Raw genomic sequence first — 19,437 nt, forward strand, 5'->3', positions numbered from 1 at the left:
CAACACGATCCCTCGACCTGTCCGGACTTGTCCGACCTGCCCAGCTCCTTTTCCACCTATCCACTCCACCCTCTCTTCCCCACCTACCTATTGTACTCTATGCTACTCTCTCCCCACGCCCACCCTCCTCTAGCTTATCTCTCCATGCTTCAGGCTCTCTGCCTTTATTCCTGATGAAGGGCTTTTGCCCGAAACGTCGATTTTGCCTGTCCTCGGATGCTGCCTGAATTGCTGTGCTCTTCCAGCACCACTAATCCAGATCTAGGGGGCAGCCTACTGTCCTCAGTCGGCTAGTAGCCCCTGGTGGTAGGCTGTTGATTGACTGCCACAGATCTTACCCATGCCCAAGCCTTGAGTTTATGGAAAAGGACTGACAACTGCTCACATTTGAATGGGAACAGATAATTGTAACCATAGTTCTGTTAAGAAAAAAAACCTTAAGATTTGCATAGTTTTAGTGATGCCGAAGGCAATGACAGCTGAGGTAACAAAGCAATCAAGAGAAGCATTCCAGAGATTCCAATAATGGGTGTAAAGGCTCCAACATTGACATAACAGTGCTGATTGACACAAGCTCTGTTGCAATAATTTGAAACAGAAAATAAAAGTAACAAAGGCACAGGTTTAAGCAAAGACACACTAATTTCTTCTAATTGACAAATCCTGCTCACATTAATAAATTTTCAGCTTTCGTGATTGCAGTTTGTTTTGGAAGGCTGATGAATATAGTCCTGAGACAATAAAAGTAACAACTAATAGTACTGTACAGTGCAGAATTTAATCATCATCATAAAATGATATAACCGAAGCAGTATTTCTATTGTTAAATAAATAGACAGAGGAAACTGTTCCCAGGCTATCACACTGAAATGGATTACTGGCAGTCAAAGAGTGTTGCATTCTTTTGCTCACATGACAAGTACCTGAATCACAATTCAGTTGTGAATTCACTTTCCACTCTGATTTGTTGTTGTACAACTAGCAGAGCAGAGATATGACAGGTATCATTGCACGATTAATCAATAAACTCAACATTTATTTTCTTTCAGAAGGCTGTCAACATTTCTGCTCATTCCTGTCTGTTTTCCTATCTAGTCAAAACAATTCGTTCTTTCATCTACAATTGTTGATTCAGTAAATTCCTTGAACTTAGTCAAAAATAAAAGCAAGTCAGTCCGAAAGATACTTTGTGATTAAACAGATGAGTCAGTTTTTGCAAGAGGGAAGTTGCAATTAAACAAACCATCACTGTTTGTTGCCGTTTACAAGTATACCTTGAGGATTCAGTACTAAAATTAATCTGCAGTGTAAGTTATTATCATTGTATTCGCATGTATTTTTTTCTGTCACCTACTGTGAATGATAAAGTGAAAATTATTTGTTTCCTTGTCAGTTAAATAGATAGGTGACTGAGCTCAAAATCTACACGGCATGCACACTCAATCTAAAGCACACACTTGGCTGAATTTTTCAGCAGAGGTTGAAGCTCTAATTAAGAAGTATCCTTGCTACAGTGGGAGTTGGAGGTGAGCTAGGGCTGAGGGCTAAAGGGATAGAGAGCAGTTGGGGCGGACACGGTACAGGGCCCTGGGTGGCATTTTATCTGTGGCAGCCAATCAAAAGCCTGCCACCAGGGTTACTAATCGATTAAGAACAGTAGCCTGCCCCCTTGAACTGCTGGCCAACTCAGAGGACTGAAGAAGGGTGACACCCAAAACGTCAACTTCTACACCTCCTGATGCTGCCTGCCTTGCTGTGTTCTTCCAACCTCTTGCCTATTTACTTTGGATTCCAGCATCTGTAGTTTTTTTTTGTCTCTTTTGCCCCCATTCAGAGGACTGGCAGTTCAGCAGTGTCAAAACCTTGCGCCCACACCTCCCCCCTCACCTCCCTCCAAAGCCCCAATGGATCCTTCTATATTCATCGCAAATTCACCTGTACCTCCACACACATCATTTACTGCATCCGTTGCACCCGATGTGGTCTCCTCCACATTGGGGAGACAGGCCACCTACTTGGGGAACGTTTCAGGGAACACCTCTGAGATACCCGCACCAACCAACCCAACCGTCCCATGGCTGAACACTTTAACTCCTCCTCCCACTCTGCCAAGGATATGCAGGTCCTTGGCCTGCTCCATTGCCAGACCCTGACCACACAACGCCTGGAGGAAGAATGCCTCATCTTCCGCCTAGGAACCCTCCAACCACATGGGATGAATGTAGACATCTCCAGCTTCCTCATTTCCCCTCCCCCCACTTTATCTCAGTCCCAACCCCCGGATTCAGCACCGCCCTCTTGACCTGCAATCTTCTTCCCGACCTCTCCGCCCCCACCCCCTCTCCGGCCTATCACCCTCAACCTCACCTCCTTCCACCTATCGTATTCCCAGCGCCCCTCCCCAAATCCCCTCCCCCCTACCTTTTATCTCAGCCTGCCTGGCACATCAGCCTCATTCCTGAAGAAGGGCTTATGCCCAAAACGTCGATTCTCCTGTTCCTCGGATGCTTCCTGGCCTGCTATGTTTTCCCAGCATCACATTTTTCAACTCTGGTCTCCAGCATCTGCAGTCCTCACTTTCTCCTGCCTCATCCTATAGCCTTACATTGACCTGAGCAACTGTTTGAGGGGGCTAGCTGGAAAGTTACCAAGCTATCATCAGGAAAGTACGTGGACAGCCTATCCCACCATTAATTCCGGACATGGTTAATCTGTAACTTAACTCTGGCCATGATCACCTCAGTACCAGCATCAAATAAAAACCTACTAATTTCATTTCCAAAATGACTTGGCAAATTTGCAGCTTTTTCCATTACTCTAATAAGCCTTGCTCACTTCACACCTTAAGTCCAGGTTTTCAATTCCTTCCTTGCTAATTACTCACATGCAGTTCCCAGACATTAATGCAACGGGCATCGTATTGCTTTAATATTTTGCATTGTACATTGCCTCCTGCTTTGCCCATTCTGTTACACAGGCAAATGCATGGCAAGAAATAAATTCATTTCATCAACTGTTATTGACATAAGAATTGGGAGTTGGAGTAGACAATTTGAATCTTCAAGCTGCTTCACCACTCAATGAGATTATGGTTGATATGATTGTGATCTTATGTCCACTTTCCTGTCCCTAGCACATAACCTTGGGCTCACTTGTCTATCAAAAATCCATTTTACTCAGCCTTGAATAAATTGAAAGACCCGACCTTCACTACCTTCTGGGGAAGAGATTTTCACGTTCCAACAATCGTCTGAGAGAAAAAAGTCTTCTCATCTCCGTTTTAAAAGGGAGATATCTTGTTTTTAAATATGATCCATAGTTTTAGTCTCCCCCACAAGAGCAAAAATTGTTCTGTATCCATCCTATCCAGTTCCCTCAAGATCTTTTACAGTTCAATAAGAAACCTCATTCTTCTAAAGTCCACAGGCCTGTTCAATCTTTCTACATGAGCGAATCCCTTTCATCCGAGGAATGCAGTGAATGAATTTCTCCGAAAAACTGGTTTCTTGTAATACCACACTATCATAACTTGATCCTTACTCTTTCTTTCTGGCAGATTTTCGTTTTTCTTCATTAGCTTCATGGTTGGCATCTCGCAGCTTAACCTCTGGGTCAGTGAGACTCGCTGGAATGATGTCCAGTTCTAGATCTTTATTGTCCTACAAATCAAACACAAGCCAGGAATTCGACAATCAAATATCACAGTTCATTTAAACAAAACACATTAGAAGAAAAGACTGTAGGATTATCTGAGGTCAATATTTCATTATATTTAAGAGACATTACTATTCCCAGATATAGTAAGTCCACATATCAGCAGACCTTAATAGACACGTTGTAACTTTGGGGACACAGAGCTACTCCACCATATGCAGATAATTTAAATACAGGCTGCAAATGTAGCTCATAGATAAATCTTCAAGAGCTGTATGGACCTTTTGATCCAGCTGGGGATGATGGAACATCAAGTTGGTTTGACACACTTTTGGTGCTTAATCAGGTTACCCTGGCCACCTCCTATTAGGATTATAGATCCCTAAAGTGTGGAAAGAGGCCATTCAGCCCATCAAGTCTGCACCAACTCTCCAAAGAGGATCCCAGCCAGACTCCCACCATCGCCCCACATTTATCATGACTGATCCACCTAACCTGCACATCTTCGGACTGTGGGAAGATAACAGAGCACTTGGCAGAAACCCATGCAGACACAGAGAGAATGTCCAAACTTCATACAGACAGTCAGCTGAGGCTGGAATTGAACCTGGGTCCTTGGTGTGTGAGGCAGCAGTGCTGATCACTGAGCCACCATGCCATCCCTAGGTAGAGTTAACTTCTTCAGCAGAAAGATGTATAAATATGATTCCCATTAGGAAACATATTGTGTAGCCCTCACATCCCTATTCTACTGTAATCCATGGTTTACAAGATGAATTCAAAATGTAAAAGTGTCCAAATGATGTTTCTTGTCATACGTCCAAAGACATGGCCTAAAGTTATGGTGATCAATATTTCAAATATCAAATAATTCCACCTTACTGAAGGATCACGACACACTGTGCCTTTAAGACATTGATGCTTATCCACAAGGGCAGGTGAGAAATAGACGTAACAGAATTAGGGGAAATATACTGAATTACCTTTCACAGTGTGAGTCATTAGGAAGATGGGTGCAATTTGTGTTGGGATGTTTTTTTAGAGGGAACTCAGTCTACTTTGGTCATCCCAATATCCCTTGGTCCCACACACTCTCAATCTGTCGTTTTCCCAGCCTAGTAACTTCAAGATGATAAAATATTCTATTTAATAGATAACTGAAGGCAAAATCAACTAGTTAAATGTGAAGTAGCCACATCTATGACTCAGAGGTGTAGTATTTCACGTATATTTGATCAGTTACCTTAGCAACAAAGCATTATGAATCTCAGGTAAAACCTGTTTACACAGTAACTGCAAGGGCACAGCTAATACCTTACCAGCATTGTGAGGCTATGCCTATTGAAAAAGAACTAATGTAATCTTTTTGAATTAGGACAAAAATGAATGTGAATTCACAGAGTAGCTTGTTCACATTTCATTCTGCAGTTAAATGTTTTCAAATACAAACTGCTTATGGGTCCAACATTCTACTTGGGGAAATGAGCCAACAAGAAAGCATAGGGCAGAAAATTCACTGGGTTGCAGATTGTTTGTTCTCTCAGAAGGGAAGTCAGGAATAAGCTGATAGACCAGAAGGAAGCTTGCCCTGCAGCCAGAGTGTGCTGTGGCTAGACTGAAGAACTGGTACATTGGACCTTGCCCAAAGGCAGAGAAAGCCTCACCCTCTGGAGCTGCAGTTCAAGCTGATTGGCTGGTAGCTAACAGTACCAGCAATACCAAAGCTCCATAGTGGGCACTGTCCAGACTGCAGTCCATGGCTCATCAGACCCAGAATGAGATAAGGAAAAAGTGAGGACTGCTGATGCTGGAGATCAGAGTCAAAAAATGTGGCACTGGAAAAGCACAGCTGGTCAGACAGCATCCGAAGAGCAGGAGAATCAAGGATGATGCATTGTATCCAAAGGTTGGTGGAGTGGAAGGTGTGGACCAGTGGTGTTCTGACATATTACATTTGGAGGGTATGGGGTTCAAGGGTGGAGGTGTAGGAAGTGGAGGAGAGCCGCTGGAGGGCATCATTAACCATGTGGGAGGGGAAATTGCAGTCCTTGAAATAGGAGGCCATCTCGGATGTCATAGTGTGGAAATGCTCTTTTGCTCCCAAGATACAGTGGATACAGCACATCATCCTCTGCCATTTCCACCAATTACAGTCAGACACCACCACCAGATATATATTTCCCTCCCCAACCCTATCAACATTCTGCAGAGACCATTCCCTCCTTGATTCCCTTGTTAGGTCCATACCCCCCACCTATCCATCCTCCACTCCCAGCACCTTCTCTTGCCGCTGCAAGAGGTGTAAAACCTGCACCCACACCACCCCTCTCACCTCTATCCCAGGCCCCAAAGGATCCTTCCACATCTGATAGAGATTTTCCTGAACATCATCTGCTGTGTCCACTGCTCTCAATGTGGTCTCCTCTACATTGGGGAGACAGGACACCAACTTGCAGAGAACATCACCACCAACCCGACCGCCTTGTAGCCGACCACTTCAGCTCCCCCTCCCAGTCTGCCAAGGACATTCAAGTCCTGGCCTCCTCCATCGCCAAATCTTACCCACCTGATGCCTGGAAGAAGAATCCCTCATTATCCGCCTTGGGACCCTCCAACCAAACAGCATCAACGTAGATTTCACCAGTTTCCTCATCTACCCTCCCCCATCTCATCCCAGATCCAACCCTCCAAATCAGCACCGCCTCATGACCTGTCCTAGCTGAGCATCTTTCTTCCCACCTATCCACTCAACCCTCCATTCTGATCCATCATCATCACTCCCTATTTGCATCTACCTGTCGCCTTCCCAGTTACCTTACCCCCCAGCCCCATCCCTACCTTCCTATTTATCTCTCAGCCTCCTTCCCCTGCTCCCACATTCCTGATGAAGGGCGTCTGCCCAAAACGGTGATACTCCTGCTCCTGTGACGCTGCCTCACCTGCTATGTTTTTCCAGCACCACACTTTTTGACCCAGAATGAGATAAGTCAGTTAAGGCTGTTGAGTAGGGACCATTTTCCCAGCTTTGGGGTAGGTGGGGCGAGGCCACTAAAAGGGAAGGAAGGGGAGGGAGGGGTGTGTTTTGAGAAAAACACAGTTAGGTAGGAAGGCAGTGTACTATATTCTCAAGAAGGTTCCCATGGGAAAAGAGAGAACACCATTTTTAAAAATTGGGATGCTGCTCCCATCAGTCTACTGTGCTAATCATTTTATAGTGTGGGCAGGATACATTAGTGTCAAATGATCTTTTAACAAACCCCCAACACTGAAACATACCTGATAGGATCATATGATATCCAGTCCATAGTCTAGGAAATGGATTCACTGTACAAAAAACACCATTTTGCGATTTTGCTGAACTATTACTGGACCAATCATATTCACGAGGCAGAACTATTTACTTTGAAAAGCCTGTACTTTTGATTAATGTTCAGAATCTGGAGATGCTTCAGTCCAAACATTTTGTTTTAAACCATTTATAGGAACATAAGCACAGGAGTAGGCCATTCAGCCCATTAGGCCTGCTTTTCTATTTAACACAATCATGACTGATTGAACAATATGAACAAGGAACAGGAATAGGTAACATGGCCCTTTGAGCCTCCTCTACCATTCAATAACATCATGGCTGATCTGATTTAAACCTCAATCTCCATTCTTACATACCCCAGATCATTTTTTTCATTCCTTTGAAGTTAAGAGCTACCTTCCTCTGACTTAAAAATATTTAAAGTTTGTGTATCCACTGCCTTCTGAGAAAGGGAATTCCAAAGAGTCACAATCCCCTGAGAGAAAAGAGTGTTTTCTTATCTCTGTCTTAAATTGCCAATCCCTTATTTTTAAACTATGACATCTCCTACTAGATTCTCCCACAACAGGAAACATCCTTTTGACATCCACCCTGTCACTGACCATCAAATTTTATTTGCACTGTTTTGCAGGGCTAAGCAAGTGCTCTTATTAATTCTACACAGTGCTTTGAGAGGGTCTAATGTTATAATTATTGGAATGTTAACTCACTTTGGTTTAACTATAGAATAGTTATAGAAACGCTGAGCACTCAATTAAATAGTACAAGTATGATTCAGAACTTTGGCTAAGGCCAGAGGAATTTTCCCATGAAAAAAATCTAAAATCTAATGAATGCTCGTTGACTCCTTTCAAACATTGTCATGTTTTGGTAACACATTAAATGGCCAGTGTTAGCACTTAACATAGCATTCCAGATAGAAGATTTGGGATTAAGATTCTCTCCTGCTCCAGCTCTGTAGGAACTTTTCCAGAGGTGGTGATTGAGAATGTGTTTGAAAGCTGCAATGATGTTACAGCACAGTGGTTAAAAATCTAAGGAAACTCATGGCATTACTTTTTGATTCAGATATGCTTGTAAAAGGTCTGTAATTAAATCTGGCTCAGGGGTTCTGCAGTCAGATAGGCATTCTCTTGAAAACGAAAGTGACAAAACTCCCATAACAATCATTCCCGAAGTGTTATACAATGAGGTGGAGTGACTCCTACTTACCTCGGAGGCGATTCCAAGGCCCTTTTCCAAAAATGATTTGTATTTTCCCATTCTCAGCGAGAAATCTCGATAACGTTTATCGACTGCTGTGACCCATTTCTTAATCTCACAGGCATGTGCATGTCCCTTTTCCACAAAACTGTCAGCCAGCTGAATGATGAGCTTCACCTTTTCCTTAGTTTGCTAGATCAGAAAAGAAACATTGTTTGGATCAACGGAGATGAAATGCAGCTTGTAATTCTCACTCAATTTCAATTCCACCTGCAATTACTAAGCCCTTTGCCTTTAGCCTTACAATACTACTTCCTGGAGTCAGTGCATTTCTAAAACTTTTACTTTAGGAATACAAGCTGCTAACCATCATATCAGCTGACTGGTGTATTTACTGCATTTAACAGCATTACATCAAGTCCCAGAAAGACATTTCTTAAATGACCTAATACAATTTTCAGATTCTATGCATTTCATCACTTGAGTTGCTTCCGATTGAATGTGATCAGAGGTTCTCACACAGAGGTCCAGGATCCCCTTGGGGTCTGTCTGAAGGTTCTTAGGGGTCTGCCACCTCATAGATTCATCCAACATTGTTATCCTAGCCCCCTGGATCAACTTGGCTCTTATTGACTGGCTACCATCATAGTCAACACTAGGTGATCTGCTCGATCTCTCACCTTTCAATGAGCCAGCAATTCACTCACCGGAGAATTCGGAAATGTCATTCAGGGAGCACATCGATCATATATGTACACTGACTGCTCTGATCATTCCCTCAACACATCTCTTAGCTCATCCACTATCTCAAAATTGTCAGCTTGCTTGTCTGGCTTTTGCTGAAATTTCTTCTAATTCAATTTTGGGAAAACTGAAGCCATTGCCTCTGCTCCCTATTCCAAAATCCATTCCTAGCTACTGACTCTAGCTGCCTCTCTAGCAACAGTCTGAGACTGGACCAGACTGATTGCAACCCAAGGGTCATATTTAACTCAGAGATATGAATCTTCAAATGCATATTATTATGCCATTATTAAGTGCATCTATTCCTCTCTATCATCGGCCAACTCTGCCTCTCAGCTTGTTTGTTGCTAAATCCTTTAGGAGAAAGTGAGGACTGCAGATGCTGGAGATCAGAGTTGAAAATGTGTTGCTGGAAAAGCGCAGAAGGTCAGGCAGCATCAAAGGAACAGGAGAATCGACGTTTCGGGCATGAGAAGGGCTCATGCCCGAAACGTCCATCCTCCTGCTCCTTGGATGCTGCCTGACCTGATGCACTTTTCCAGCAACACATTTTCAGCTCTGTTGCTAAATCCTTCTCTTATCTCTGGACTTAACTATTCCACTGAGGTCCTGTCCGACCCCTGCCTTCTACCCTCCAAAGCTCTGCTTCCCATATCTAACTGCCTTGTCATCTCCATGTCCTCGAGCCTACAATGGCTTGTATCGAAGCAACATCACAATTTCAAAATGATCCTTCCAATGCTCACATCTCTTCATGGTCTTGTACTTTCTTATTACTGTGATCTTCTCCAGCCCTACAAATAGCCCACAATCTATTCTCATCTAATACTTAAGTTCAATGTGAAAATTAAATGGTGACATTAGCTAAGCTGCAACCAGTATTTTAATATATTTTATCACTTTTAAGATCTGAAAATAAAATGTTAGTTATGACTGGGTGATGTCTGATATACTATTGTTCTTATTAAGTAAGATCCATCTCACATCTCCATGTGAATGTAGGAATTCTGTTTGCACTATCACAAGCATAGGGATAGAATTTTCAACAGAGACGTCTCAGGTTATTACAAAGCAACAAACTCAGAGCTTGTAGTCACTGAAACATTTCATGATGATAGCTGTTTCTGTGTGGACTTGAACAGTTGGGACATCATGGTATTCTCAGATGATACTGTAAAGTACATTCTGTACTACAGATAGGTAACTTGAACGTGGGTGGAAGATAGCACATGTTTGTAAAGCAGCCAGCCTGGCAGCCTCACTGAAGTGAAACTTGCAACTTTGAGTACTGTTCTTCCAGCCTGAAATGGAACAGGGAAGGGAACTATTTAGGCACCCTCTCAGAGGGGAGAGGCAGCAGGAATCTAAAGAACAGATAGTAGGTGGTTGGAAAAGTGTGTAGAATCAATGCTTCCCAAGAATAAAACCTGGAAAAAGCAGAACACAACAACAGTCATAAACATAACTGTGGCTGGAAGCTATGAGCAAGGGGGAAAAAGAAAGTCCTGGTTAATTCTGTAGGTAGGATAGGCTTGTGATGAGTGCTGCCATAAGCACACAGAAATATGTAGAGAGAAGGGTCAGGAACAGCTCACAGAATCAGTTCTTGAGAAGGCCATTGATCATTTACAAAATGATACAATGGGGGAGGGGAAGAGGTATTGTTCCAAATCTGCTGATATATCAGAGGGACTTAAGGAATATTTCTGGTGGACTGAAGCAACATGGCTGTTTTAATATGCTTCTATAAACATATTTGGAATCTGTACCTTCAATGTGGAGACAAATTGTAACAGCTTTCAAAAGGGAACTGGATTAATACCTGTGGCCAAAGGATTGCAGGATTTTGGAGAAAGAACTGGTTGCTGGCAGGAACTGTACTGGTCTCTGCAAGGCTCAGGGCAAACATGATGGATCGGATGTCCTCCTTCTGCACTGAAGCCTCAGAATAACATCCTTCTGAGATCCTATTCTCATGAAGAGGTCGCAAGTTCCAGGTCTAAACACTCTAAGAAATGCAGCACTGCTCCTTTTACAGCACAGGAGATGTTTGAACCATTAGTACAAACCATTTACACAAATTTGAATTTTCAGAAAATCCAAAATGAGAACATAGCACCAAAACTGAACAGATGTGGACTATGGTACACTCATGCATATTCACCAAAATACTTCCTAGTCATGACAGAATCACTGTTTTGCACAAGCAAGAAGTTTAATGTTAAATAAAACTAAAATAATAAGAAACATATTTACTGAGTTGTAGAGCTAAATTTTATGCAAAAATTATACTTCTTCTGTGATAGGGTCTCCAGAGGTTTGATAATATCAGAGTGGTTCTCAAAAGTAAAAGCAGAGAGTCCCTGAATTTGAGTATGGTTGATATGCAAATCAATGTTTTTACTTGTCTTTGTTCTCCATTACTAGTGGTGCTTCTTAACGAAAACCTATCAATTGGAGCCTTTATTCAGTATCTACAGGCTTCTGGCTAAAGGAAAATAGAAATGAAAGACCCAGAGTTTAGTATGGCAGAGGAAGTAGAAAACAAGATATGGCAGAGAGGAAGGGAAAAAATAATTCAAGGCTACCAAGAGGCTGGAGAGAACCAACTTTTCCAAATGGTTACCATAGGGTTCCTACAAGCAGCTTTAGTTAGCCATTGAATGGGCTACATCCCAAGTCCAGTGAGGCAGGCAAATGGGAATGTCAGAGTGAAGTGAGGCAGCTAGATGAGCAGATGACTGACAAAGTGAGACCAGGAACAGGGGCAGCCAACATAGAGCAGGAGCCAGTTGACAATTCAAAAGAGTCACAACATTGACAACACTGTCACTAAAAAGAGGCTAGCAAGTCCTATAGGTTGCACCCACACTACTCAGCAAATACAAAAGTGGACTAAACCGGAATCACAGATTTCTGTTCTCTGTGAGAGGAATATAATGGACTTTAATATGCACTCAGCAATACATCTACCATTCGCTTGGCTATGCACCACAATATTGCCACCCTGTGGTGAATGTTAAATACTGCTGTTGAAATTGGCAGAGCACAAATCATAGAATCCCTACAGTGTAGAAGCTGGCTATTCAGCCCATTGAATTCACACCAACCCTCTCAAAACCATCCCATCCAGACCAACCCTGTGACCCTATCCCTGTCTTCCCGTTCTTTGCCGTGGCTAACTCATCTAGCCTGCACATCCCTGGACACTATGTGCAATTTAGCATGGCCAATCCAACTAACCTGTACATTTTTGGATTGTGGGAAGAGTCTGGAGAACCCGGAGGAAACCTACACAGACACTGGGAGAACATGCAAACTTCACAGTTTGTCCCAGGGTGGTATCAAACCGGGGTCCCTGGCACTGTGAGGCAGCAGTGTTAACCATTGACTCTCTGTGCTGAATGGTCCTATAATGTTACAATCATGGGTCATTATCAGGTGCTATGACAATAAAACATTAATACTCTTGAAATTTTACATATATAATATAGATGTATACAAAGATATAGCCTCAAACCTCTGAGGAGAGACAATCATCATTGAATTCTATTTCACTCTTTTTATTTATACTACAATGGAGTTCCATATTTCTGGCTTGCACCTCCAAAGCAGGATTCTTCAGAAATGCAGCCTGTACCTGGTTTGTCAAGTCCTTCATCGTTGTGTAGGATTGCCTGGGGATTCCAAGCCATGATGTCCCCTTTTACAATGATAGCTGCTGTTTTCCATTAAATATCTAATAGCTAACAAACCAAGACACTTTAGGATATTTAAACAGCTTTTCCATACTATGGTGAATGAGTGTGACTGAGGTAAGGGGAGAATGAATCAGGTGGCAGGGTGGGACCCAAGTAGTGAGGTTAGCTCAAATTGGGTCAGGGGAGTGTGGTCAGAGTGTTGGTGCGGTCGGAGGGCTGTTTAGTGCTTAACTGCAGGCAGCCAACTTCTGGGCTTGTATTGCTTTTTAGTGTTCAGGGAAAGGCAGGTCCATCAGTCCATGTCTAAAGTCTAAGGGCAGCAGTCCCTTGTGGGTCAAAGGGAGGCTATGGTCAATTGTCATTGTAAATCAAGGGGCACATCGGATTCCACTTCAGGGGTTGGCCACAGTCATCAGGCACTTTGTCCTGACAGAGTTTGGGGATCATTGTTCATGTTGTCAAGGAATTGGGCAACATTGTAAAATGCAAACAGTTTGGGAGCTGTGGAGACATCAAAAATGATCCTCACAAGTCAGTTTGATGAGGTGGGCCATTTCATAGGGGTTTGGGCATTATTGAGGAGAAAGTGAGGTCTGCAGATGCTGGAGATCAGAGCTGGAAATGTGTTGCTGGAAAAGCGCAGCAGGTCAGGCAGCATCCAGGGAACAGGAGAATCGACGTTTCGGGCATAAGCCCTTCTTCAGGAATGGCTGAAGAAGGGCTTATGCCCGAAACGTCGATTCTCCTGTTCCCTGGATGCTGCCTGACCTGCTGCGCTTTTCCAGCAACACATTTCCAGCTTTGGGCATTATTGGTCAAGGGCTCATCAGGGACAGTCATGGAGTGCTGAAGAAAGTGAGTAATTCCCTACCCATGTACATCCGTGATTCCTTTGACACTTAATGCCAATTTCAAAATTTCCAGTTTGCAAACTCCAGCTGCCCCCTCTTTACCATGAACATGTAATCCCTTTACACATCCATTCCCCACCAGGATGGTGTCAGGGCTCTCCGCTTCTTCCTGAAGCAAAGGCCTGAACTGTCCCGACGCACCACCACCCTCCACTGCTTGGCCGAGCTCACCCTTACCCTCAACAACTTCTCTTTTAATTCCTTGCACATTCTTCAGGTCAGAGGGGTGGCCATGGGTGCTCACATGGGCCCCTGTTATGCCTATCTCTTCATGGGGTATTTGGAACAGTCTTTGTTCCAGTCCTATTCTATCCCCCAACCACAACTCTTTCTCTGATATATCAATGATATCATCATTCCCTTTCTGATCCAGAATTGGAAAAGTTCATCAATTTCACTTTCAATTTCCACCCTGCACTCATTTTCACCTGGTCTAACTCTGACTGGACCCTTCCCTTCCTTGACGAGTCCGTTTCCATTTCTGGGGATAGACTGACCACTAATATCCAATATAAACCCACTGACTCTCACAGCTACATGGATTATACTTCCTCACACCCTGTTTCCTGTAAAGACTCTATTCCATTCTCCCAGTTCCTCTGTCTCCATCGCACATGTTCTGATAGGGCCAACTTTGACAAGGGAGCCTCCAAAATGCCCACCTTCTTCCTCAACTGAGGATTACCCTTCACCATTGTCGACAGGGCCCTCAACCGGTTCTGTCCCATCTCCTGCACTTCCGCCCTGACCCCGTCACTTCCTTCCCACAACAGTGATCAGGTTCCTCTTGTCCTTACTGACCGACCCACCAGCATCCAGATTCAGAAAATCAACAGCTGCCATTTTTATCACCTCCAACAATATGCCACTATCAGACACAGATGCCCCTCCCCTCCCTTGTCTGCCTTCCACAGTGACGTTCCCTCCAGGACATCCTGGTCCAGTCTTCCTTCATCCCAACACCACCCCCACAGCCCCATGACACCTTGCCCTGCAACTCCTGAAGGTGTAACACCTGCCCATTTACCTCAATCCTCCTCAGTATCCAAGGGCCCAAACATATCTTCCAGTTAAAGCAGCACTTTACCTGCACTTCTCACAATGTGGTCTCCTCTACATTGGGGAAACAAAGCATAGACTGGGTGACCGCTTCGCACAACATCTACATTCTGCCCATTAAAAAAACCATGAGCTTCCAGTTGCCCATCACTTTAATACACCACCCTATTCTCTGTCTCGGGGTTGCTGCAGTGCTCCAGCGAAGCTCAGCACAAGCTGGAAGAACAACACCTAATTTTCCACTTGGGGACTCTGCAGACCTCCAGACTCAATATCGAGTTCAATAATTTTAGGACTTGAACTCGCCCATGTCCTAGCCCCTACCACACACACTAGGCCTTGTTATCACATGACATGACACACTACCTATTGCGAGCCACTAACAGTCTCCATTAACAGCTATTCACCCTCCCAGCCACATCGTTACCGACTCTTTTGTCTGTCCAACTGTTCCTCTCTCTCTTTGGACCCTTTGCGGAAGGATCACCGGACCAGAAACATTAAATTTGATTTCTCTTCACAGATGTTGCCAGACCTGCTGAGCTTTACCAGCAACTTCTGTTTTTGTTCTTTTTTATTCAAGTTTGGTTGAGTTGACTGCACATTAGACTGGATTGCTGAGAGGATGAATGCAGTGAAAAGGAACAGTTCAAGATAGAAGGATGGGACCTCAGAGTATAGGAATAGATGATAGCTTGTGTGCGTGTTTGTTTGAGGGGAAAGGGCTCACAATTGTGAGTAGTCTGGCCTTTACATGAGGGGAGTTCATAACCAACAAGAGCACTGAAATCCACAAAGCAATGTGCTCTCAGATAAATTTGAGTCAGAAATAGTTTTATAAAGTGGCTGAACAGAAACAGAGGGAGGATGAAAGGTCATCAGAGACACTGGGACAGTAACACAGAGAGAACATGAAGAAAGGGAGATCATCCTGCATTGCAGTAGAAGTCTACAGGTCACGCTCAAGGACTCAAAGCAGAATCTTTGCCATCTTTGATCCAAAGTCAACTGCTCAAAAATAAGCCACAGTGTGTGAAGAAGGTGGAGTAAGTTATTGTTTTGTTCTTTGTGGAGGAGTAAATTCTCTGAATTTGAGGTCTTCCCGAAGCAATTACATAAGTCATGCGTCCACTGATTCAGTAAAACTACCCATCCATTGACAAATTATGCATTGTTCAAGAAGGAAAATTACAAATTATGACCTCAAACAATCATGACCATTACACTGTCTATGCTAGTGCTTCTTTGTCATGGCAGTTAAACAAATGTGATCAAACAAAGTCACTTAAAGCATTATTGGGCTCGGCATTTCTGAAACACATTCTATAGCTATCATTGGAAAACAATGCTTCAGAGTTGCCACATTTGCACACTGAACTGTAAATGTGCAAACACATGGCCTGTAATGTTCAAGGGTGTCTTCTGTGGGAGACAGAGGTACTGACAAGGAGAGAGAGAGAGGTATTGAGGTGGCTTACTTCCAGAATTTGACTCCGCCAATATAGTATGACTGCCGTGGTTGTGAAACATACAATTGTACAAGATTACATAGTTCAGACCTCCTTATCAAGGTGGGTGTATGGAATGCTCTGCCCCAGAAGACTGTGGAGGCCAAGTCTCTGGATACATTCAAGAAAGAGTTGGATAGAGCTCTTAAGGATAGTGGAATCAAGAGTTATGGGGATAAGGCAGGAACAGGATACTGATTGAGGATGATCAGCCATGATCATAATGAATGGTGGTGCTGGCTCGAAGGGCAGAATGGCCTATTCCTGCACCTATTGTCTATTGTCTACTTATGAAGCTGCTCTGCCACATGACACATAACACTTGGCTTTGTTGTGCTTGATGTGAAGGCTTAGAAGTACCATTAAGGAAATAAAACTTCCTTCCCACAGTGCAGGTTCAGATTAAGAATGCTCTGGACCATCAGCACTCAACTGTATCATCTGTCAGAGATGGACTTGCACTCAGTAGGATTCGGTGGCAAGGCCACCCCAAGAGCTGCAGCTGCTCATCCCATGGTGACTGGGATGGCATCTGAAATCATCAACCCACAAAATGCCCCCAAGATATTATTATAGTCATTTTCTCCAGATCCCAGCTAACCATATCCTTCCTCTGTGGCAATGAGAGTCAAGCAGCCTGAGCAGTGGGATTCTTTGCCATTGTTAGCTTTCCCTGAGTTCCGGGTGTGACTCCTTGTATTCATGTTGTTTTGTGAGTGGCTTGTCGCCAGTCTGCTTTCTCTGACACTATGCATTTGACCAGTCATCATGGCTAGGACCATGGGATTGTCATGTGCCTGGTACCTGAACTCCGGCAATCCTCAAGAGTTCCAGAGGCCTGGAGCGTTTGTTCCTTGACCAGCAGCAGAGTCATGGCAGTGATGTGCTCATCCCAGAATGTGTCCTGAATCTACATTAGATAGCTAACACACCAGAGGTGAAACAGTCTGAGCTGGTGGACGAAGTAGGCAAAAGTCTTGGCAGGAGTAACTATGATGTTTTGACATATTTTTGCTGTCATAGTTTTGTCGTGCCTCCTCGTTGGCCCTGCTGGTAAGCTCAGTAGCCTTGGCTGCTGAGTGACTAAACGACTGAGAAAAATTACGAGACAGCCATGGTATGCACAGACCTGATACTCCAATATCACCCGCATGAGTTTTCCATATTTGATGGAGCAGTCCAGTTGGGAAGCATCCTGAATAAACAACCTCCCCACAGCCTCGTCCACAACTGCGAGCTGTGTTAAATTGTTAAGTTGCAAATACGCCTGCTCTCTTGAACCAGCAACAAGATCAGTCTCAACTCAAATGGAGACAATGATCTTGAGACAATACCTCTTGCCCTACTTAGAGCTGAATTCGATTGTTCTACCCAAAGAACGTATTAACCCAGTAGCGGATGTCACTGATAATGTTGTCGAAGAGATCATGTGGGCGGCCCACCCACCGGACAATATAAGCATTACTACTCAAACCTTCTACAATAAGAATTATCAGATCCTGAAAAAGGGAAGAGAGAATTCATCATACATTTATGGAAGGAGTCGTTATGAAACCAGCATATGACAGAACATCTGTCTGAGAGGTTGTGATCCATTACTCTGTCAATGGGTTGCTCTGCACTAAATGCGATGCTCTCTTCTGGACGGTGAACCTAATTGAGATCCATATGACGAAGTACATCAAATAAAGAACATTCAAACAAAATGTTCACGCTGAGAGAGAGCAGGAGAGTATCATGCAATCTCCTGCCATTACACTAGATGCAAGGGTAAGAAACCCCCTTCAGCAGGAAACTTTCCATGCAGCGCATGTGACCAACAGTTCACAACCCAAGCTGGACTTGGCCAACATGAGAGGGCATCGACATCCCATTCTTTGTAATGAAAATCGCATCAAAGCAGCACTCAAGGTCAAAGGTAAACCGGAAGAAGTGATTGCATATGGTCTCCAGATGAAGTATCACTCCTGAGAAAACTAGACAAGAAATTTGTAGGATGCAAATTCATTAATAAGGAGATAACTAGCATCCTCAAAACAAAAACACCAAAGCAAATCTCTGATAAATGCAGAAACCTTGGAAACACCCCGGCAGAGGTCCAAATCCCGAATGATGTGAAAATAGCAGAGGATTCACACAAATCTGAGACATCGAATGCTCTCAATAATTCAGAGGAATCAAACCTGCACCAAAGATCTCATTATAGACCACCAGCTTCGATCCCTAAGCATAAGGACATAGGCAACCAATTGAAACAAGCTGAAGATCTTGTGGGTGTGAGGAACAACCCAGACACCCTGCAAAGAACACAGCTCCCAAAAGCCTTTGTGAACCTGATCAAGGACCTGTACACTGGCAACACAATAGTGGTTGAAGGGAACAGAACTTATACCACACCAAAGCCATTGAGAGGGGTATAAAAGAGGGTGACCCACTCTCACCCATATTATTTAACATTGCTCTGGATCCATTGATATGCTGTCTGGAAAAAGCCAGCTCAGGAGTTGCTATGCCCCTGGGAGGCAGAAGAATCCAACTGCTCGGCTTTGGCCTTCGCGGACGGCAGAGCCCTTCTGAGTGACTCTCATACCAGTATGGGAAGGAATCTAAAACTGCTCCAATCATATTGTCACCTTACAGGCCTCAATATCAACATTTCATAGACAAAAGGCTTAGACTTTACATTTAAGAGGAAGACCTTCCTATACAATCATTTCGACAATTGGAAGCTTCATGATGACCTTATTTCCTATATATCCCCGGGAGAAACTGAGAAATACCTGAGTGCCCGTATCAACCCATGGGCAGGTGTGTCAGAAGGACAGTGGAAGGAGAAGCTTAAGATGTGGGTAAGTGGATTGCAGGCAGCATCTCTCTGACCAAAACAACGCCTTGAAATCTTGAAAACTCATGTCATCCCCAGACTGTATCTTCACTTGATCCTTTCCGAAGTGTCTCTGAATATGCTTACAAGACTGGTTCAGATAATACGCAGTGCCACATCTTCCGCCTCAGATCAACAATGGAATCCTGAATTCCAACAACAGGAACGGCAGGATGGGCATCCCAAAACTGGAAGTGCAGATTCTATTTGGCAATCATCCACAAATGTGAGGTACTGGAGATGTCTAAGGATGTGGTCATACGGGCCTCCTTTCTGCATTCAGGTGAAGGCAACAGAGACACCATTGAAGGACTGCAAAAGCTCAAAGCTCTCAAGGAAATAGAAACCTTCCTGCCAGACACCCAAAGTCATACTGAAAGTGACATGGACCTGATAAGCCTCAACCAGGCAATTATGCTAGCACTTCATGAGGCAGACACCAGTGACAGAAACCAGCAAATAG

The 19,437-nt window shown here is 43.8% G+C and overlaps 1 protein-coding gene across 11 annotated transcripts in view; it reads right to left on the reverse strand.

Annotated features, from left to right (window-relative positions):
- Positions 1 to 19,437, reverse strand: part of kalrna (kalirin RhoGEF kinase a) — a 713,874-nt gene that overhangs the window by 264,213 nt on the left and 430,224 nt on the right. For all 11 annotated transcript variants that reach the window (XM_043693727.1, XM_043693729.1, XM_043693725.1 and 8 more), the window contains exons 22-23: positions 8,177 to 8,359; positions 3,541 to 3,659 (exon numbers count right to left, since the gene is read on the reverse strand). In XM_043693727.1, coding sequence (XP_043549662.1) covers positions 3,541 to 3,659; positions 8,177 to 8,359 — 302 coding nt within the window. The remainder of the gene's footprint in view (positions 1 to 3,540; positions 3,660 to 8,176; positions 8,360 to 19,437) is intronic.

This window comes from Chiloscyllium plagiosum, chromosome 7, assembly GCF_004010195.1.
Source record: "Chiloscyllium plagiosum isolate BGI_BamShark_2017 chromosome 7, ASM401019v2, whole genome shotgun sequence".
Lineage (NCBI taxonomy): Eukaryota > Metazoa > Chordata > Chondrichthyes > Orectolobiformes > Hemiscylliidae > Chiloscyllium > Chiloscyllium plagiosum.